At 35.9% G+C, this 23,742-nt stretch overlaps 1 protein-coding gene across 3 annotated transcripts in view; it reads left to right on the top strand.

Annotated features, from left to right (window-relative positions):
- ccdc102a (coiled-coil domain containing 102A) overlaps positions 1 to 23,742 on the top strand; it is a 260,694-nt gene that overhangs the window by 161,258 nt on the left and 75,694 nt on the right. For all 3 annotated transcript variants that reach the window (XM_039763191.1, XM_039763189.1, XM_039763190.1), the window contains 3 exons: positions 3,453 to 3,561; positions 6,132 to 6,248; positions 15,705 to 15,914. In XM_039763191.1, coding sequence (XP_039619125.1) covers positions 3,453 to 3,561; positions 6,132 to 6,248; positions 15,705 to 15,914 — 436 coding nt within the window. The remainder of the gene's footprint in view (positions 1 to 3,452; positions 3,562 to 6,131; positions 6,249 to 15,704; positions 15,915 to 23,742) is intronic.

Raw genomic sequence — 23,742 nt, 5'->3', positions numbered from 1 at the left:
AGATTTCTTTTTACTAATTTTCCATTGCTCCTTGGGTTGTCTGCATTAGTGTCTAACACACTGCAGCCACTTATCACATCCCCTCAGATATCTGAGGTTTTATACCCTTTTATACTTTGCATTAACTTATAATGTCACCCAAAGAAATAATGGAGAAAAAAGGTGATATTTCATTTTTCTGGTTTCTTTTGTTTCACTTTAAAACTTGCAAGCCCTTGGGCTACAGGAAGATAGTAAAAATAAATGAACTGAGCTAATTAAGTGTCAATATGCAGAGAATGAAATGTTGTCACTTTAGCATAATAAATTATACCAAGTGATTTTGTACCACTCTTGGTTGAACATGAACTAATACATGACTTCATCAGTATCAGAAGTAATTGACTTGTTTGCTACACTGAAAGCTTGACATTTTTGTCCGTTCTGACAATGAATGATGAATGAGTTTGCTTGTAGAGTGATCATGCTTGGTTTTATGGAATATCTGCTTCCATACAGTGTTGCAGAAATCTGTTTGCCCCATCTATTTTTTCTGCATTATTGCACATTTATTACAGTGATCAGATTATATGTCAAAACCTAATATGAGTGGCCCCAAATAAACAATAAATACACATTTTAAAAGCTTTATGTTTAGACTGTTAACCCAATGGTTTCAATCATACATTTCTTAGAGAGATTACTTAATTCACTTGGCAAAGAATGTGTGTGGAGCAAATTAAAAATATCTTAAAAAATACCAAACTTATCCTTTGCTATTTTGATTTCATTTACTTTAAAAATAATTTATTTTTCTCTTTAATTCAAAATAATAATACTTACATTAAAGCTTTTATTATACTGTATTTAGACATAAATGTTTCATGCAGCACACACCACATATGAAAAATAAGTAAATTGCACAACAGTTAAGATTTAAACTTCTAATAACTTAGAAAGTAATTGATGAACATTTATGACTTTTGGGCTTAATTACTTTTGTAATTCTTTGTCATATTTTTGAAAAACTTTGCTCATTTTTGCTGCACTTGCATAAGGGGAGTTACCAAATTATAGGATTACTGTTTTATACAGATTAGTGTTTGATATTAGCACGTTTTCTGAGTTCTTAGTCTGTAATGTTCTTCTGATTAAACATCACTGATTATTTTGTCAAGGATGTGAAACTAATTCAGAGTTACAAGCTTATCTACATTAATACAGTAATGTATTATTTCTTGCTACACAAAACAGTAATGCTAAATAAATACAAATATTAAACTGGCAATAAATTGAACAATTTCTTAATTGTAATCATTAAACAGTAATCATTAAACAGTATTAGCATAAAAATTCTTTTTGACGGCTCCCTAATGAATAGAACAGTTTGGGGGAATTGAATAGATTTTATTTAAATAGTCCCCAAAACAACAAATTCATTTCAACATTAACACATTGTTTTTATTTTGAATAGCATTTTCATAGTGACAACCCTATCCTGAAGAGCTTTATATCATGGTTGTGACCTGCTTGCAGGTTTGCTTGTTTCAGCTTCCCTCACCCACCACTGTTTTAAATCATTTATTGATTTCAGTTTGCTCAGTTAAACACATTCTGCTGCGTGTCTGTTGGTTTGTGCTGCCATCCGTAAAGGCTGCACAGTGCTTATGAATCAGGTTATCTCTAGAAAGGTGGATACGAACTTGGGTTGTCATCTTGCACAAAGTGTAGGAAACAATTACCCTAGACAGTTAAACCAAAGAAAAACTCTGTGGTTCCAGTGACTAATTGAGCCTTTTTTGTTCAGATTTAGTTGTGTCACACTTGGTTCTTGTTGAAAAATTTTCTGTTTTCAGTACAAGCTGAAAAGTGACATTTACTAAACAGATTAAAAGAAAAATCAAAAATGCACTGTTGAAAAAAATAAAGTTAATGGGATATCAATAGGCCTATAATTACAGCAACACAATTTGTCCAGTTTTTTATTTTTTTTAATCTTTAGTAAGAGCAATCCCTAAAATGACATGCACTTTCCTAATAACTAGTAAAACATGAATTTCACTTTAATAGGTAATGCAAATGCCTCACAGCTCATGACTACAAGGTTTAAAGTACAGATCCACTCACTGTCTGTGTGGAGTTTGGCTGATTAATCTGGGTTTCCTCTGACATCCTGATGAAACTTTTTTTGTAGAAGGTCACCAGGGAAATGTCAGCACAGTACTGAGCTTAAAATTTGGCCAGACCACTACCTGTGGCATTTGCCAGTTTTCTTCAAGTTTGACTATGTTCAGGTACTCCAGATTCCTCTGACATCCCAAAGTTAGGCAATTTAGGTTTATTCATAGTTCTAAACTGGAAAACTCATTTCCTTTTGTTCCCAAACCGAATAAGTAGTTTGGACATAATGGATGACCGGGTCTATATTGAAGGAGTTACGCTTCATAGGAGTGACATAACAAAGGAGTGACATAAATACCGTATTAAAGGAGTGACATTTTATTGGAGTGACATAACAAGTCACCTACCACACACAACTGAAAGTACGTTCGCCATAAAATTATCTTGGCCTCACCTATCACTTGGATGGTTGGTTGAATGGTTGTCACTCCTTTGAAATTTATATCTGAGGTTTCACTCCTTTGTTATGTCATTCCTATGACATGTCACTCCTCTGAATAGGACCGGGGTGACCAGATTTCTGTACAGTTCCTGCTTTGTGCCCAGTGCTGCTAGAACTCACAATTGCTTGTCACTTTTAATTTCATACTTTATGTTTAAATGAATAGGCATTAAGTACCAGGAAAAGTAAGAAAATACCTAGTTTGAAAGGAACGTTTTCATATCTGGGTGCTGGTGTGTGCACTCAACGGTGAACTGGCTCCAAACCTAGTATCCTTTCCTGCCTTGCACCCATTACTTGGATATGCTTATACCCCTGCAAACATGAATTGGATTAAGTGGTCTTCAGAATGTTATGAGAGAAGTTTCAAATATCATCTTAGGTTGTGTAATACAGTATGAAATAGCTAAGTTTCCACTTTAATGTGGAAAAAAGTCCTGTATATAAGAACTGACATTTTAATCCTTATATTTGCAATGATCGACTATTATTTCAAAATAATGTAAAGCCAGTATTTCAACTGTATCTTCTTTAAAGGACAGAATGTAAGTTTTTATGAAAGCATTCTTCTTTCCAAGTGTTGCTAATGTTAACATTTATTTCCTCTTACTATAAAGTTTCTTTTGCATAACATACTCCTTATTTTGTCATTAGGAGGCTTTAAGAATGTAGACTTTTTATTTTTTTTATTTGATTATTTCATAATGATGCCCTCTGTGGACATCTAATTATCATTCAACCTGAAATCAAATTGTGTTTTTATTAAGGTTTTCCTCCTTGAGTTAAAGAGTACAGTATTTGCAATGAATACGATCTGTATATAGGAAAGTGATACTTGTCTTTTCTCTAGAGATAAACTGAGTTTGAGCAAGAACATCGAAAAGCTGGAAGCAGATCTCAGCCAGTGGAAACTCAAGTATGAGGAGCTGAACAAGTCTAAGCAAGAAGCAATCAAGCAGGTAGGTAATACAATGTCCTATAAAATTCACTAGATGGAGCCATTTCTCTGAGATTGTGAATACTATATAGTGGAACTGTAGAAGCATTTTACAATGGCAGATTCTTTTTCATTTCTGAAAACTGATTATTGTTATTTCTTATATCTCAAATTAGTTTATAAACATCTTAAAGAATAAGTTTTGTTTTCTTCAAGCTACTCACACGCCTTAAGTAACTGATCATTGATTTATGTCCCTTTTCATGGATTTCTTTATGTTAATATAAACAATAAAAACAGATTTTTAATAAAAACATTTAATCATTCTACTAATGAAAAGTAAGAAAAAAATCACCCAGTAAATGTCACAACTTGGGAGTAAAATACATATAGGAGACTAATCTGCCTATATTTGAAAACATAACAAACTCAGGGTAATATGATATGGTTTATTTGGTACATAGTGTCTTGTGTCCCAGCATACTCACATTAATATTGGGTGTAACATTTCTGTGCAGGAGTGCAGGCCTTCACCCTAACATGCAGGTGATCGTACATGTGGTGAATGTCCTCCTGTGCAATGTCAGTCCATGCCCTTTCAATTTGGAGGTGAATTAGTTGAGATTAATTACTGGAGGCTACATGCAGGAGACATTCTGTTCTGTCCAGTCCCATACGTACTTGATTGCACAGATGTTTGGCGAGTGTGCAGTCCAGGAAGGCTGACAGCTCTGCTGAATTACTGTGTATCTGTGGCTGTGGGTAACCCCCTCATCTCATCATTGCCAACAGCAATGCACTGTGGATACCTCCGACAATTTTGGACCACCCTGCTTCACATAAGTCCACTATACAACCTCACTCAAACTCCATTAATTGCATGAATGGTGCATGATAATGTCAACCAGGCATGAGGATCACTTCACAGAGTACCTTATAACACGTGGCAATGCCAATTACTCTTTCAATAACTCCCTGAGCACTACCTGTTAATAGCAGCACTGTGACCTTCAGCATACTTTGTATCTCCAAGATTTGCTCCACAAACCTTGGGGCTTTGACAATTTTCACAACATTACCTGACCCTATCATTACCATGTTGGTGCTCTTTTTTCAATTTCAACTAATTTAGTATTTGCTAAATTACTAAATAGAGCCCAGGTATGTCAGCTGGAATGTCACAACATAGTCAGCTGCTGTTCAAAGACATCTGAATCACAGTCTTTTAAATAATAATACAGTAATAATGACTTTATTTTGTATTCATTTACCACAGTAACTACAAAAGACTTTTCAGAACTTCCACCAAAGTTCTCAATCAGGGCTCCTTTCTTGGTCTTTCATTTAAATAGCAGTCATTATTGGCACTTTCGCCGTCTTAGAAACTGAATATTTGAGCATTGTTCTCTTTTTCGTAGTTTGAATGTGGATTACTTTCAGCATGCTTTAAGCATTTCATTTATCCAAGTGTTTCATTCTTTTTGTGTGACTTGAAGTAGGTAAATATAAACTGGTTGGTTTAGATGGCTTGGAGCTGCAATAGTTAGCTCTCTTGTCTGACATCTCTAGAATCCTGGGTTTAAACCTAAACTTGCGTATGGAGTTTATATGTTGTCTCCATGTCTATAAGAGTGTTTCTCTGGGTGATACTATTTTTCTATGTACTCTTTATATGCATGTTTAATTGACCTGTAATAATTTTTTTTTATTGTGACCAATGCAATCCAGACAAGCTCTGAACCAGAAATAAGAGAGTTTAGTTATAGATGGATGGCAGATGTAATAACTTAGGAGTAATATTGTGTAAAATGTGTAATATGAAATAATGCTCGATTGTATAACATGCTTAAAGTGGCATAGAGACCGAAGTAGAATTTCTTTTGGGCTTTTGCAGTTAGCAAGTATTTTCCCCTGCAGCACCTATCCAGTAATAGGTTACACGAGTCATGTGTCTGGCATAAGATCATTTGCTGGTGTTGTAAGAAATTGGATTTGAATTGGTAGCCGCCTTCTTTTAATGCTTCATTTGTTGGCCACACAGCTCCCAAAGATATATAAGTAAAGGTAAAGCAGCATGTCCCAGAGGAAATGCAAGAAACCAGTGAATGAACTGGGCAGGCATGCTTAATTTTTTTTTTGCTTACTGGGAACACACCCACCTCAGGGACACAATCTGGTTGACATGGGAACTTCTGCTAACTAAAAAAATGAGTTTTTTTTTTTGATTTTCCTTATGGTACACACCTCAAAATATAGAAATAAATACAAGCATTTATCAGCCACTAGGGGGAACTAAGCTTCCATCACATTTTGAAGAGAAACATCAGGACAAAGACTGGCCATTGTTCTAGCAAGTACACAGATTGATCTACAAAGACCAATTAATTACAGGCAGGTTCATTAGAAGCACTGTCCTTTAACCTTCAGCCATTTTCCAGTAAAATTGTGTAACTAGCAGTCAGAAGCTATCAATCACTTACAGTTTCCTTTAAACACGCATATTATTCAAATAAGGGAAAAAAAACAGAAAATATTGTACAGTAGTCCAGGGTGAGAATTGATTTATAATCTCTCATCTTCCTGTCTACACAGCTAAATTTGCTGAAAGAGGTCCACCAAGATGAACTTGGGCGCATCTCTGAAGATCTTGAAGATGAGCTTGGTGCCCGCTCCAGCATGGACAAGAAGTTGGCAGAGCTGCGTAGTGAGGTGAATTGATATTGTCTGGGTTTTTTCGGTCATCATTAAGTAGTTTAGTGTAACTGTATGCTGTATTTGTTTATACAGGATAATTATCTTTTTAAACTAACCTTTATTTTATATACCATAATAAGAGTCAGTCAACACAGGATGAGCAGCATCTTAAGATTTCTTATTCTAGTAATTTGTATATGTATTCATTTTGTGGTTTAAGAGTTTATTTTCTCATTCAATCAGTGCATCTTTTCACAAATATTAGGTAACAGGCATCTACAGTTCCATGGAATACAGTTATTTTCATTTGAAATTAGTGCATTTTTTCTTCATGTTACAAACATCTTGCTTGCCAAAATGTGAGTAATGTATCTGTGTACTCTAAAGCTCTTGTTGATCAGATACTGTAACCATGCAGATCTGAAACGAGCAGAGAAGTACGTTAGTACAGTTCACCCTGAATGTTTGTATATAAAAATGTGAAGCTCTATGGACAATGTGGGCAGTGTGACAGTAGCAGTTGTTGAACCTTCTGCTCACTCCCTTTTGCCCTGTGCCGTCGTTTCTTTGTGTGTGGCTTAATACTCTGCTATCTCAGGGAGGATTACATTTTTCAATCCTTTTATGCAAACAGCATGGAAAAATGGCCTCCCCAATAACCCAGCAGTAAGCCATGGCACTGATAATGCTGGCCAGGAGGAGGTTGGAAGTTGCTGTATGGTGCCAAACCCAACAGGGTGGGAATGGTTTGTGGATTTTGGTCTAGATTGCATTAGCAAGGCCTGTGCAGCCAGAAAGAGGAATGGGATGTAATCCAATCAGGTCATTTGGGCTTTCTCAACCCAAATGAACTGAGATTAGAGAAGAGAATTTATTTCATCTCCTAATTTAAGAAGAAAGAAAATAAAAGTTTAGTGCATTCAATGGACTAGCTTTGCATTTTTTTTCAGCATTATAAATTATCCTGGAATGTTCCTTGTTTTTCAAGATTCTTTGTTGGTGAATGAATAAATAGATTGAGTTTAGCTGAAACTGCAGTCAAGGGAATTTAAGCTTGGGGGATGGGTGCAGGCAAAGTAATATGTGCCAAATCACTGAGAAATAAACACTTAAAAATCAAATGAAAACAGTTCTAGTACCTTATAGAATAGTTTCTTTTAGGGTCATATCCACAAATTCTCCCTATCCAGTTAGAATTTATATTGTGCCTTATTCATAATGTTTATGCTTCATTTGAATACTGAGAGCTTATTTGAAAACTTACTGGTAGTAATCCATTGAACCTTTTCTAAGAGTTATTCAGTACTGTGTAGTAATATCAAAGTGACTGCTGCTGTTGTTTCTCCAGAGTATTGGCCTTTTTCAGAACCTGAGAGAAGCCCAAAAACTAACTGCACATTTTTCAGCATTTTCCCTATATATACTGTACATTTATAACAACCTGTAAAAGAATGTTACTGATTTTTTTTTTTTCATCCACAAGAAATTCAGTAACAACCTATTTGTCCCTGATCAGGAATTCGCTTAGTGCAATGTCCCCTCTCATCTGTAGGGCTTGAGCTCAGTCCACTGGATTACATAGTAGTCTTCCCTGCCATTGCAGTAAAGGAAAACTCCTGCTGCTCCACAGTACATTCTATGCTCACTACAAAGAACCCCCTTACACAACAACAGATGCTCTCTTTATCTTTCAGTCTCATAAAGCTTGCCTTTCCTGTCATGTCATTTTTTTAAAAAGAAATTACACTGCACAATGCCATTTTGGGGACCAGCTGCTCATGTGCTAAGAAGTGCATTGTTCTACAGTGCTGCAGTAGCAAGTGGGATATTTCAAATTCAATTTTAAAAAGTTCCAGACATAGTCTTGTTAATTATGACTGATATGTAGAAAAGGGTGCAGACTTTTTGGAGCAAGCCTTGTGGACTAGTGAATTCCAGCAGTTGTCTATGCATTATTCCTTCTCCTTCCATGACATACTCTAAAGTAAGTGGATGGGATCGGGTCAGGTCAGGTCATGCACTGGTACAGCATGTTGCCACACCCACCACAAAACGAAACGGCTTGGGATCCCGGTTGGAAACCCCAATTTGAACCCTTGTCAGTTTGGAGAGATATTGGGAGCACCACACATCCATTTCCAGCAACCTCATGACCTCCATGCTCTCTCAATCCATCTACTGGCTCCTTAGGAAGAGTCACCAGAGACATGAATGTCACTGCTGAAGTAATTAAACCTCTGGCCATCACCCAGTCTATGCAAGGATTGAAGAGAGCAGGAACAGGAACACACTCCTGGAATGTTACCCCTTAAATGACAATGCACACTTACTGACTAATGTTAAATATTCTAGCGTATTTTAGTGGCGTTTTTTGTAAAATGTAAACCATTTTGTAAAATGTAAAACATTTACAAGAGATTTTTGTGATGTACCACAGTAGTTGTATTACAAATTTAACTAGACAGAAGTAAAGATCTTGTGGGAAGTTTGCGGTGGGCTTCAAAATACTGTACTTGGAAAATACTATTTTAATGCCTTTTTGATATATCGAGTCTTTTTATACCAGTGTTTTCAGTGAACAGCAGGGGTGAAGGATTATGTTGAATAATTATTTTCTTAGTGAAATAACCCGGTCAATTGTTACTGAATTTCAGTATTTAAAACATTCATGTTTTAAAGCCGTAGCATCATATGTTAGTATTTTACACTAATTAATAACCTTAGCCACAGCATTATTTTTAATCTTTGTTTTAACAGTCTATATATTCTTCAATTATATTTTAGTGATGACAACTGTGCCAATGCATTTTATAATATACTTATCCATTTGTTCCTGGTACATTATATTGAAGTGAATAATGTTCCCATTTTTTCCATACTTGCAGCTATCTTAGTCTACCTGTCTGGGACATTAAAGTCCCTGCAATGCTGTATGTTAAATCATGCAAGGTATTTTTCAGAGGACAAGCTGAATTCACCAGTTCAAGAAGGTATTTTATAAAATAAACATAATATTCACAAACCTTTCTATTCCAAATAAGGGTAGCAGGGGGTGCAGCCTATTTCTTCAAAGCTATATCATTTCAGTGAGCAAACCTTCTCATGTGCAGGCTGTTTTGCTGCCCAGTGGTAAAAAAATTAATTGAATTGAACTACTGGTGTCCGTCCATCTGGATCAGAGTTATTTCATTAAACAAAGGACCAATCGGATGAGCCTGATCAAGGTTATTCTGTCTGTTGCTCTCTCTGCTGCACAAAAGCTATTGACATCAAAATATGTCAGAATAATCCTGATATGGCCTTTTCCATCTCAGCATTATTTCACCCAAGAAGACTAATTGAATGTCTTTTTGTCATATGTGCGATCATGGTAATAGTCTGCACTAAACCCTAGAGAATGGAGTGTATGATTTCATCCTTCCCCCAGTTATTTCATGCATTTATTAGAGAAAGGCTGAATAACTATAATTTGAAGCCAGTCTCAAAGCTTGAATTCTGTTTAACTGAACCTGGTTGCAGAAATAACATCACATTGCTTGTTCTCTTAGCTGTACAAATATATTTTATGAAAAAGCTATAGATAATTAGGATCACATTTATTTATCAAATTAAATTAGCAGAATTTCTTAGTAACTTGTATTCATCGTTTGTCCTAAATACTTTTTATTTTCCCAGTTCATTACCATTGACAAAAAAAAACCCTGGATAACTCAAGAGAGTTTACAATGGATTTAAAATTTGGTCCTGTGTTTTATTTGGGGCTATTGCTAAGCTTATTTTAATTGGAAAGTGTTTCATTTTAAACTTGAATGGAATGTCTGTCATTGTGATATTGCAATAATTAAAAATCTTTGTTCAGCACCTTTTCAGATTTTGAATTTTCAATCTTGTGCCATCACAAACTAATTCTGTTTTAAATTCTGAAGACATGTAATAAGTGGCTTAGTATTTAATTTAAGAATGTGTTACAGCAAACCAAAAACTCCAAAACATTTTTAAGAATTCTGTAGATTAGTAAATGTTCTCTAGTTCATCTAACACAGAATAAGTGTATTTGTATTCTCTTAAAAAGACTCAGTTTTTTTTTAGTAGATAGATACTTTATTAATCCCAAGGGGAAATTCACATACTCCAGCAGCAGCAAACTGATAAAAAACAATATTAAATCAAAGAGTGATAAAAATACAGGTATAACACAACATTAAAGAGTGATAAAAATGCAGGTATAACAGACAATATTAGATCATGTTTGGTACAAACTCTGTGCTAATATTTTTTTCCTAATATAAAAGATTAACATAATAAAAACATACTTTTTAAATATAAAATGAGATGAAAGAACAGAAGAGTAAGTATAGTATGAAAAGATATTCTTATTTCATCCTGTCATATGACAGAGCAGCATGGTGAGGCAGTGTTTAGCACTGCTGACTCACAGCGCCAGTTCAAATTCTAAGCCCAGCCTTTGTTTGTGTTTAATATGTACACTCTCCCTAGGTCTGCATAATTTTCTTTTTACTTTCCATATGTTGGACTTATTGACAATTCAAAATTGTGTATGCCCTGTGATGGATTGGCACGTTATTCATTTTTGACTCGTGCCTTGTGTTGTCTGTGGCAAAGGTAACCTGTGGCCTCTACAACACTAAAGCCCATGTCACATTACATGACTTCTAAATGAAGGGATGGATGTCAAATTACTTGAGTGCATGGTGACTTTCCAGCACAGTTTCATGTTTCCTAGGTGTCGCAAGCTTTCCTTTCTCTGACAGTTAAAAACCTAATGGCTTATAGAGCCAGTGCCTGTGCAAAGGGTTTACAGGTAAAATGAGTTCAGCTGCAATCTCAGCCCCTCATTTCCATTCTATTGTGGTATGTAAAACACAAGATTGGTGGGTCTCTCCTCTGTGCATGAGGTTCAAAACATCCACGTTCTATATTCCTCATCGCTGCAATATGTGCATCGTACTTCCTGGTAAATACACATTGCCTGTTGATTCTTGTGCATATGAAGCCAACAACTACAATTTAAGACAAAATCAAAAAGGTTCAAGTCACAGGCTATTTGGACTTGGTGTTTTGCTGGGTAGGTCAGCCTACACAACAAGAAATCAAGGGAGTGCGCTGAGACTTTTCGCATCTTGCTCAGATTATGTAAGTCCACAAAAGAAAATCTTGAGAAAAGTTGTGTAATGTAACATTGCCTTAAATTAGACAAAATGGGTACAGGTAAAATGTTTTATTTACATTCAGATTTATAACTGACCCTAGATAAATATTTCAAGAAGTAAATTAAATGAAAACCATAAACTTCCGAAATATTCATTTCTTTTTTTTTTTTAACTTTTATTAAAACTTACTGATTCTGTTGTAAGAATTCAAACATTTAGATATGCGCCTCTGTACTTGTCCTATTTTATTAAACACAGTGAGGTGGTAGTTTCTGAATTATTACTACAAACTTCTAGACAGTCACATATTCTTAAACTTAGTAATCTTGGCACTGCACAGTTTATCTACATGAAGGGCAGGCCATCCTTGTAGAGAGCAACTAATATAAATTTAATATAAAGTGAGTGTTTGCTCACATTTGGGTTTTAAAATTAGTTTAAGAAAATCACCTCCCAGAATGATTAAAAAGAACAAAAGTTACAACACTGGTGAGAGGGTTGAAATGAAGTAAGAATGAAAAATGTAAGCCGAGAATGAATTACACACACATAAACTGGAACATTAAGTATATGAGCTTGTGTAGGAATAAATAGCCCAGAGCAGCATAGAATAACATTATGTAAGCTGTCTTGTTATTCATGACTCAGTAAATATTGCACAGCCCATAAAATATTCTTTATGAATTAAAATTCAAAGCAGAATATTCAAAACTGAAAGATAAAAAAATCTTAACCACCACTTTAATTTAAAGAAAGAACTTACATACGTTATTTTAATGTTTTACTTATTTCTTAGAAATGCAATAAATTTAAAGTGTACAAAACAAAGTAACTGTAACAATAGTCTTCCACTCATATACTGTATGTAAAAAATTAAAAGCCCATAGTTAGTTCAGAGCTTTCCTCTTTTTTTATTTTTTACTAATAATGAGAAATATTCACAGAGGTAATGGAGAGAACAGATGTGTAGAAACTTGTATAGCTGAATTGTTGTTCAACACAAGAGAATATTTGTAGAAATCAGGTACAGTTACAAACATAGTTATACTTAGATGACTGAATCACACATTTTCAGAATAAAGGTACAGTAGCTAGTACCTGTTCGTGTACAGTCACCCCTGTGGGCAAGCAAATCATGCCAACCCAAACATATCAGATTGACGTGATATAGGAGGTGAAACATAAGCATAATGTGTAAAGAAGAGTCAATGGGAATTATAGGCATACAAAAATAATTAATAATTAAAATTTTTCAAAATAAATAATTCACATGTAAAGCCTCAACAAGACCATTCTCTTCTAGTGAGCAATTGCTTCTATTTGCACTGACAATTGTAGTTTGGCATTCTTTTGTCTTCAGTACAATATAGCTTGCTAAAAACAGATGGGATCATCCTGACCATTTTTCTGGCCAGTTCAGTTTGAAAATCGACTTGGATCAGAATTTTTTCTTTGAGTATGGTGGCTGAGGTGTTTGTCTTGAATACTTCCCATAGGATGTAGGGACACATTTACAATGTCACCTAAAAATGGCATAGTTGGAATGTTCATTACTTATTGTCAATTTTGATATATTTATATATGTATATTTAGTCAGACTGAGATGCAGTAAAAGCATGACACTTTTTTGACTACAGCTGAGACAAGTCTAGCAGCTTTCATTATGGATACTGTCAGTGCCCCACTCCCCTCTCCTCGTCAACAGAATAAGCTACCTTTTACTGACTTGGATGCACTGGGTTGGCAGCCAGCCTCTCTGTGTGAGGGCGTTAAATGGAATATCACAGGGCACAGAGTTGTTTCTCACTGGTGAGAGTTAGCCAGTGCTGAATGTAGTTGAAATTAGTACAATATTTAAATTCTTCTCTGACCATTTTTGAGTGATTTCCCACACTAAACCAGCCAGACATGATTTTTGCTTATATTTGTTTCATTAACTGTCACTGTATGAGCCTTAGCAAGCCACTTTCTCTAATGGAGCTCCACATGTAACACTGTTAGACCTTTCTAACTCTGCTGATGTTATGCTTCCACATGCTTAGGTAAGGTAAGCAGCACTTTGCTGCTGTTACCTTCATTATACCTTTATATAAGTGAAAATGATGATGATAATGTACTTGATAATAATACCTTTTATCTGAGACAGGGTCAAGATTTACAGCTTCCAGTCTTTCTCTGTGACAAAGTAAAAGAACTCAAAGAGTTTTCTTCCATGTTTTTGAGACAGATTCCCATGTCAATCCACTCATAATTTGACCTCTGATAAATCAACAGATCACACCATAGCTTCAGACTGCTAGAAGTCCCTTTCCTTTTAATCTTAGTTGATTACCCATCCAACAGTAAAACACTTCCCTTTAGTTCACTATTTGTACATTTTGGGCTGTGGAGTGATGAAGGTTATCTGTTAGCATCTGCTACAAGTTTCAGCTTGACTTCCCTTGGGATGCCAGTCCATTGCAGGACACAATCCTACAGCAGTACATTTAGGAATGTGGTAGAAAACCAGGATATTCAGAAGGAAAATGTGCACACTCCAAAGAGACAGTGGCCAATATGAAAGAGTAAAGCTGCTGTGCTAATCACCACAGCACAACCCACCTCATAATAATCTGACAAAAAAGGAAATTAATCAATTTTTTTTTCATATGTTTGATCCCACCAGGAGGCATCAGGCAATGGAAGGACTTGGAGATAAAAGGGATTTGAAAATATTTGAGGCTGAGGTCAAAACCAAGAGGTCAAAAAGTACCTAGTGTCAATGCCTAACAGTAAACCAAACTTAAAGTTAAAATAATTAAGGAAATTTGAGCAATCCACAAAACTCTGATGAGGAAATTACCCCAGGGATTGACTTTTTTATTCGGTGGCATCCTGACGTCACTCTGTACATGACCCCTGAAAACCACTCAGAATAGTATCTCCTACAAGCAAACAAAATGGCATCACAGAAGAATGTGAAATAAATAATATTTATTACAATGTGGAACAAAAATTAAAACAATTTTCAAAATTGATCAAATAACCCCCAAAACATAAAAGGAAAGAAAAATGGAAGTAGTGGAAATCATTAGTAACCATGAGAATACTGAAGTATGTTCTAACACGAGCTGTTAACGTATTATTAGCTGCTGGATTATGTGAATTTCCCCTTGGGATTATTAAAGTATCTATCTATCTATCTATCTATCTATCTATCTATCTATCTATCTATCTATCTATCTATCTATCTAACTATCTATCTATCTATCTATCTATCTATCTATCTATCTATCTATCTATCTATCTATCTATCTATCTATCTATCTATCTATCTATCTAGTAACTTCGGCACCAGAAAGGTATGCTTTAAGTAAGGGAGGTTCTGTTAATAAAACCCAGGCCTAAAGTGGTAAAGCATTCATTAGAACTTGAAAATTAGTCTGGAGATCAGCTTTCAGAGGTGCTTCAGGCACACTTGTAGCAGTTTGCTGTTTTATCTCCATTATTTACAATCATCTTGTCTAATTCCTCTGGAGTGGATAAACAGTGGTTCATACTCTACTCTCTCGGCTCTGCTAAGGCAGTTCCAGCTAACACAGCCTAATAGCTTCTCACCCTCATGTGTGACAGAACTACTAGCAGTGCCACTAAATGAGGTGACAATAAAAATAAGACATTGCCAGTACTGAATTCTTCAGCTTTACTTGAGAAATAAAACCTTTCAAAACATGTCCAACTTCATTTTAAGTTGGTTGTTCACACTGTACAAGAAGAGGGCTTTTCCTTTAAGGAAAACACCATACCTAGTTAGAGGACAGATAATGCAAATTCAATATCTGAGAAGATGATGCTGAATTTCTGATTATTGTTCTATTTTCGCAGACCTGTATGTAAGCAGATATTTACTAAAGCATCTTGGCAATTCCTTGGAAAGCTCATGAAAAATAAATATATACAGCATATTTAACACAATGTGACTGAGGGTTAGTCTGTAAGTCACTAATTAAATGACTACAGCTTCTCTTTGTTGAAACAAGCTGTACGTCCTGGGCAACAATGATTTTCCCCAGTGTTTTTTTATTTACTCATTTTTGCCCTGCCATTTATTTTAAAAGAATTACTTTGTAGTTTTACTGCATCAGGGTGTGAATAGTTCCTTTAAACAGATGATGCTCTTTGCTCTGTTGGCTTGTCGACATAAGATTTCAGTAGGCCTGTGAATCTGGTGTACTTAGGGATCTAAAGGATTGCCTTGTATTTCCATCTTTGACTTTGGTAAAACTGATTCTAAATTGTCTTATTTGTGACAATGTTTCAGATGGAGCGACTGCAGGCAGAAAATGCTGCAGAGTGGGGCAGACGAGAGCGTCTGGAGACAGAGAAATTGGCACTGGAACGTGACAATAAGAAGCTGCGTGCACAGATTGAGGATCTGGAGGAGCAGCTGACCCGTAAGCGCAGGCAGGCAGCCAGCGCTCTTGACACTGACCTCAAGTCCATACAAAGTGAACTCTTTGAAAGGAACAAGGTAAGTGTGGTGCAATGGAGGCATGTCTAGAAGGATGCAGCTTCATTTGTGGACAGTAATCTATACAAACAGATTTGAAAATACATTGTGAACTTTAGGGATTTCAGTTACAACCCAAGACTGCCCTTTGTATATTGGAAAGTTGAAGGCCTTTTGTTTAATGGGAGCTATGCTTCTGAAAGGTTGTCAGTCAGGCTGTTGGTTAAAGGTAAACGTTTACCTTTATGTTCCTCTCATTAGTAAATGTTGTGAATCTTGAATTACCATCTTTCCATGTTATTTCAAGTACTGCCTTCATATATAGTACTAGCCAACCCGCAGCGTAGCATACGCCACATAATTATCAACGTCTCAAGTCTATCTCTGTGTGTGTGTGTGTGTGTATGTCTCTTGCGCGCACCTGTGTGTGTGTGTGTGTCTCTTGCGCACGCCTGTATGTGTGTGTGTGTCTTGTGCATGCCTGTGTGTGTGTGTGTGTGTCTCTGTGTGTGTGTGTGTCTCTGTGTGTGCCTGTGTGTGTGTGTGTCTCTCTTGCGGGCCTGTGTGTGTGTTTAGATTAATGAAAACATTCTTGGCAAATACTTTCGCTCTCGCTCGAATTGTTGGTGGACAGGGCTGTGTCGTGCATATCCCATGGTCTGTCTTGCGTGCCATGGTCGGCCGCTTAGTGAATTGTTAGTGGGCGGGGCTCTGTCTTGCGTGCGTCTTGCTTACCATGATTTATATGCATCATGCGTGCCATGGACTTAGTGAATTATATATATAGATACTGTGTTTTCTCCCTTTTACAACTCCTTAGTTAGATACACTGGAATTTCAATTCCATAAGTAGTAGCTCAATCATATTTTGCCTTTATGGTCAGTTTCTTTGTAGGTTTTTGTATTGCTTCTATATTATTGCCATTTCTTAAATCATTACTATGCTCCTTTCGTTCATTGTTTTCCAGACCTTGAAAATTAACTTTATGATTCTGTCCTAGACTTCTATTGCTTGCTTTTCTATTTGTTGTCCATCATTTTTGTTCTTTGCTCTGATCAGAACCCTTAACACCTTGCAATCATTCTCTAAGCAATATCACATCCTCAACTGACTCTCTTAAAACAAGTGCTTCTGCGTGTTACCACACTTCATTTTAAAACAGAAATCCTTTGGTTTTACTTTTGGCATGAGTTGCTAAGTGAGGACAGACAATACAATCTAAAATTATAACATAGCTTGTTTCAACATTTCTTTTGCACCTATCTATAATAGTGGTATGTGCTAAATGTGTAGACATTTTGTGCCATGCTTTCTGCAAATTACAATGTTCTGCATTGACATTGAAAGAGATTGTTTTGATTGGAGGGCTGTCAGAATAAAAATACACATTCCTTTTAATCATCATTTTCTCTTCATTTTTAATGGCATAGTAGTGAAGTCAACTGTCATTACCCTTATACTAGTTATATTGTATGAGACAAAAATATTGAAGTTATTTTTTAACCTTTTCTGAGAAATGAAAATTCTGTAAATGTCTTAATATAATTTTAATATAGCCAAGGTAGCAGACAAATGTTATCTGACTAGCATTTATATTTTTGTAAATGGTACAGTGCCTATGAACAGCTTTATTTACAAGTGTGCAACTAACAGCCCATTTAAAAAATGCTGTACAAAAGGCACTCCAGTTCTGAGAAAAATGACAGATGTCACTATAACCACTTAATGGCTTTCATTCAGTTATAAATTACAGCAGCAGTGATCAGCACCAAGCTCAGAAGGAATTGCACAATTGAATATTGTGAATGTTAGTTGAGGTGATTTTCCCTCTCTGTTTGCCTATTGTAAAAGAGCTTTCTGTATCAGAATATGGAGTCTGTCAAAAAAAGCTAGCCTGAAGCATTCAGATATTCATTAAGGTATCATATTTCATGTTGTTCTTCTGCCTGGTGAGGCTGGTATTCTCCTGCCTGCATGTATATTATTAACTACTGGCTATGTTATCTGTCGGTTAAAAAATATTTGATATCTCTTGCCCTATGTGTACCATAAACACTTACATATATGTGTCTAAAGCTGTCTTGGCCATTTTAACATTGCTGCATGCTTCCTTCACACTTTTTTGATCACCCCCAGTGCTAGATGGCTCCCATTACCGGCTGTGATAACATCTTTTTTGTTCAACAAATGCTTCCCATGTTTGAAGGAGATTCTCAGTGTTCCTCCTACACCTTTCCCCAGTATCTTTGTTTGTATCAACGTCTTTTACCTGGCCCTTCATGTTTCAATCATGTTTGACTTAGCAACCAAAGCCAATCTGACCAATCAGATTGCCTGAAGGGAGAGGACACTTACACGGACAATAGCATTTTATCCTCACTGATTACAAGAAATGCCAATAAATCAAAACAAGCTGTATTTTTCAACACAATCCCCAAAACAATACAATCATTATAACATTCACTAAGCTTTTCTAGGCCATTCAAGTAAAACATTTTGTTTTCCCTTGTGCTACTACTCTTCTATAGCTGACTTTACATTTCGTCATTGGTACAAAGTATACAACACAGGCCACACCTGGAGAATAGCATAGGTTTGGAAGTTTTTTGTAGATCTGTAGTATCGCAGAGCATCCCTTATATTCCACACAGTGTGAATTGGGGTATTGTTCTGATGTAGAATTGGAGTGATAGACTGCTTTCCTTGCTATGTTGCTGTGATTAACTGCCACAAACTCCATAGTATATCAATGTAATAATGACTAGTTATGTGAACATATAATCTGTATGTGATACACTCTCAACATTATAAAGGATTTACAGTACTGGCTTGAACCTTGAATTAATTTTAAGTTGAAGAAGCATCATGCTTCCGTTGTATGGTTGTTTGGACTCTGATTTATCCGTGTTTCATTTCCCTTTTGTAAAATGCTTCTGAAATATCTCCCATTCTGATTTCATTAGCTCAAGATTCTCTTTGGAAAACTGCTTACAGTGATGCTTCCTTTCAAGAGGTAACATAGTGGGCACCTGGCAGCACATACTTTGTTGTTAAAGAATGAATCAGACTGACCCATAACTAATCCCTGTACAGTGTACTGTTTCAGACACCATCACTCTTCAATTTTTCATTTTGATTCAATCCTTGATGGAAAACCATATTAATTTGCAATTAATGTAGATAGCTGGTCAGACCTTGGGTCAACTTCAAGAGCCATCCTGCCACAATGGAATTCTGCAGCCAATATCTTGACTGTGACATATAAAGGAGACTTGTCCAGGTACACATTAATTAGGCAAGAATGAAGCTTCAAAAACATTTTGTTAACTAGCTTTATAAATTCAATGATGGCATGGTACTTGATTTTTTGGTTTTCAGTATCCATGTTGACTTTTTTCCTAAAACAAGAAACACACTGTAAACCATCTGCTGACCATATTTTAATACACAGAAACTACTCTTTGGCCACTTAGAATATTGAAACATTTTTTAAGCTTCAAGACGTTTTAATCAAACCCCATAAGAATTCATCTAGTTTTGATATATGTCTCTCTATTCTAAAAAAAAAAAATCCTGTGGAATGAATAACTAGGAGACGATACATGATCTGCACGTTAAGATCACGAAAGACAAATAAAACAACCGCAAGACGAAAGAGAATGGGCAAAAAAAAAAAATCAGTATTGTAAAGGGAAGTATCACACACAGATACAGGTGTCTCAGTGCATATAAAGTGTATAAAGGACAATACGTTATAAATGAAACATCGACGAATACAAGATCGCATTAGCGCAAAAAAAAAAGGAAATTAATCATCAGGATCAGGTGTAATTGAAAAAATAGAAGGACAAAGCGAGGTCAGAAATAAAAGAAAAAGAGCAGAAAACAGTCTTTTCGCGTTCACATCAATCAATGCACAAAACGTAGATTTACACAATAATGAAGCATACGCTATGAGAATCTGTGGACCTGCAACAGTTAAAGCAATGACAAGTTTAATTTCAAAGAAAACACAATTCAGTCAGGTGTATATTTATGATCACTGAGAAGCGATCACAACACGAGCAGCAGAGACACAAAGTAGCAAAAAGGACAGCAGCTGTACAGGCTTTAAAAAGATCGAAGGGCAGCGCGACAGCAGCCCCCCACCCTTGACAATGGGAGCAACGTTATACTTCCTGCAAGAAAGAATTTAACCACGCCCGGGGCCGGAAATAAAAGACAAGTGTTGTTTTTACAACGTCACGCAAGATCAGGCAGTGAGCCATCATTTAAAGCAAGTCCACAGACCTCTAACCTAGCAGTTGTTGGATTGCTTTTGGCAGTGAAACATCATGTGCTCCCAGCTCTTAAAACAAGGACATGCGACAAGCAGAACAGGCAGCTCGCAAACAGCAAAAAGACAGCAAATGATCCTACAACATATCCTTAGCATGTGTTCAACACAACATGAGTAGCATTATACGTCTGGCAAGAAAGAGATGTAACCACGCACGGGTCTGGAAATAAAGGATAAGTATTGTTTTTACAAAAGTTTTTAAAGTAAAAGTGAAAATAATGCATATGTAACAATTCCCAAGAAAATAACAATCTCTTTAAATTGTACAGTATATTGCCTGCCTAAGGTAAAGCCATCCCTGATGGAGGATCGCAGGAATCGTAGAAAAGAGGGGTCCTTTCATCAGCTTAGCACTATTTCAGATGTGGAATGGCAAAATGGGGGAGGCAGCTTGATGAATGAGGTCTCCAGGACTTAAAACAAATCCAAATCATATTATGTGATATCACCTAATGTAAAATTCTACTCCATACTTCTAGAATTTTTATTTTTATACTGTATTGAGGATTTATTCTATTCTATGTATTGGACTGTATTGTATTGACCCCCTTCTTTTTGACACCCACTGCACGCCCAACCTACCTGGAAAGGGGTTTCTTTTTGAACTGCCTTTCCAAAGGTTTCTTCCATTTTTTCCCTACAAGGGTTTTTTTTTTTTGGGAGTTTTTTCTGGTCTTCTTAAAGGGTCAAGGCTGTTAGGCTGTCAGGAGGCAAGACCTGTTAAAGCCAAATGCAGCACTTCTTGTGTGATTTTGGGCTATACAAAAAATTAATTGTATTGTATATCCGGTAAACCAAACACAGGGGTGGGCGAGCGAAGTGAGCAGGGGGCAGAGCTCCTTAGTATCATAAAAATTAAACAAATAAATGTAAACATAAAAATCAAAAACTTACTGCAACTAGCTTTTCAGAAGCTCTTTAACGTAAAATATACTGTGTGAATTTGAGTTAGGAAAGAGAAATTGTGATATGCACAGGTACAAACTCTGGAGTAATCTCCTCTAGACTTTCTCATATATTCAAATATGGGGATGGATATTTGAGCAGTAAACCGTGAGACAAAAATGATATTTTTATATTATGTACATTAAAGTACCATCAACAACAAATAAAATCATATTAATAATATATTGAACACTTATTATAAAAGTATAGTTGAATAAATTGGATTCTGCAGCTGCATGACTAAAAAGTACTACTTACGGTTAATAGAAATAGCCAAAAGTTGATTGAAATCTATGTCTTGTACCTAATACTTGTATGGAAAATGTGAAAGCTTACTCAGGTTATCGTGTTTACATAACACACACGCACAGACAGAAACAAAGACATAATTCCAAAAATGATGTAATCAGGGAGGTCTGAAACATCGAGATTCATCAAAATCTCGAAATGGAATTTTTGGAGGATTCCAATACTTTCTCTGTACTTTGTATACAAGAAAGTAAAAACTCAAGAAGAACAACACAGTGCAAGTTCACTGTATTAAAAAGTGAACAGTTCTATTTTATATTTTTTGTTTAACGGATAAATACAGAACCCTACATAACATTTTTCTTTGGAAGCCTTCCGTTATTTTGTCAGTGGCACCAAGTGGTTATGTTGTTTGACTGGCCACAATTCCACCATTGCAACCCTCACCAGCAAAAACCTTTTCCTTAATCTCTTTACATGTGTATACACATTGATAAGGCCAAAGCAGGCTATATACCTATCTGATCTTAAATCACTATGTTTATCAGCCTAGCATTGAGTTTTACAGCTGCATTGTTTATATAAACCTTTTCTTAATTAGACAGTGTTCTACCTCTGACATGGATTTCTTTTGTCCTGGCTGTCTACCTCTAGCACTGAATAAATAGTTATGCATCAATGCAGCCTTCAAGTAGGACCCTAAAATTAACCCCTGCAGAGATCTGCAGCCAGCTTTAATTGTAGTGCTTCCACAATTTCTCCTTTAAATCAATTTCTAAAGTAGCATTTGTTTTGTCCCTTTGATGGCAAAAAATGATCACTGGAAGCTCCATTATTCCAGATTTAATAAAGGAGATTGATAGTCATTGTCTCTTGATATTCTTTTAATTTACTCTAACTAGGACTCTGCTGTCACAAGTATAAATATTAGATTAAACAAATATTTATATTTTTTCACTTTGCAATATGTTTTTTGGCAGTTTCCACACAAGTTGGATTTTAGTGTGTACAACCATCTTGCAGTGGTGGGTTGAAAGAAAGCTAGGCTTGACGTTGACTTAGATAGACAGCATCATTGTGTCAGTTCTGTATGGCTACCTCATATAGTCTACTATCGACAGTTTTTTCTTTAACCTTGAAGATCTCTCCTGACTATATTGTTAGTAGCAAACAGTTGCTTATTTCTTTGAAACTGAATACCACATGCTAAATGTTGCTAAGATTTTAATGTATGTTGCTGTAATAAAGAAGAGAAGAAGAATAGGAGATTGTAATCTGTCAGTCTTTATAAAAATGTCTTTACATTTCTCACCAATAATCTAACACTAAGAATGAAAAGGCTGTACATGGAAATTCATCAGTACTTCATTAAATACCCATTTATGCGGGTTACTGCATTTTCATTCTAATAGGTGATAATTCTGAGGAATTATTCTATGTTGTATTTATAGTATTTCAGTATACTTTTGGCAGTGCTTTCCTTGGTATATAAAGTGGTTCTGCAAGTGCCTGTGCAGTAAATACTGGAGATATGTTTCTGGTTTGTTATATGTATGGCTTTAAAGTACATTAAATATGCATCAATATATAGCCTGTTTTCATTAGTGGGATTTTGCTATGCATTAACTTCACTTTTAACATGTCAATGGTGTGCGTGCTTAAGATCAACAGGGTGATTGAGTTGCTACAGAGTTCTGGTGCAACAGGTTTTAAAAATGTATCCTCTGTGGGAGAGCAAAAGAACTGAGAATTTAACTTACAGAAATACCAGGTCATGTGGACACCTGGCAGACTTGGTAATGTGGATGTTACATTTTTGATTTTACAGTACAGCCTTGTGTTACAAAAACTTACCAGTGTGTGGACCTTCAAACTTGTTGTGTAAGCATGTGGTAAGTGTTTTAGTAATGGGCGTTTTGAGTATATTTTTACTTTAATTGGTGCTGATGCAATAGCTTTAAACTTTTGACAGGTACTTTTCTGCATCATCATTCTCCTGAAGACTTTCTGCATTGAGGGATTCTTCTTCGATTCCTTTATAAATTTATAAAAGCTATGAAAGCCCTTGGCGGCAGCTTAATAACTATGTGGTGGTGCAATTTAGCAGTGTTTCAGCACATCCCTACGTCATTCTTTTTCAGAATGTCTTGAGTAATGTCTTTCAGCATCTACAGCCCTGTTGAAGTCAGCTCTTTAAGTCTTTGCCAAGGGCATCTGAGGTCGTATTGTAATGGGCTCATTGTATATCAGCTTTTGGATTGTGGCGTGTATTGTTTATTTAGTGTAAATTATGTAGCTGCAGTTTACTGTTAATT

This window comes from Polypterus senegalus, chromosome 9 (assembly GCF_016835505.1).
Source record: "Polypterus senegalus isolate Bchr_013 chromosome 9, ASM1683550v1, whole genome shotgun sequence".
NCBI classification, from domain to species: Eukaryota; Metazoa; Chordata; class Cladistia; order Polypteriformes; family Polypteridae; genus Polypterus; species Polypterus senegalus.
The sequence above is the reverse complement of the archived record's forward strand: the minus strand, read 5'-3'. Positions and strand labels throughout refer to the sequence as shown.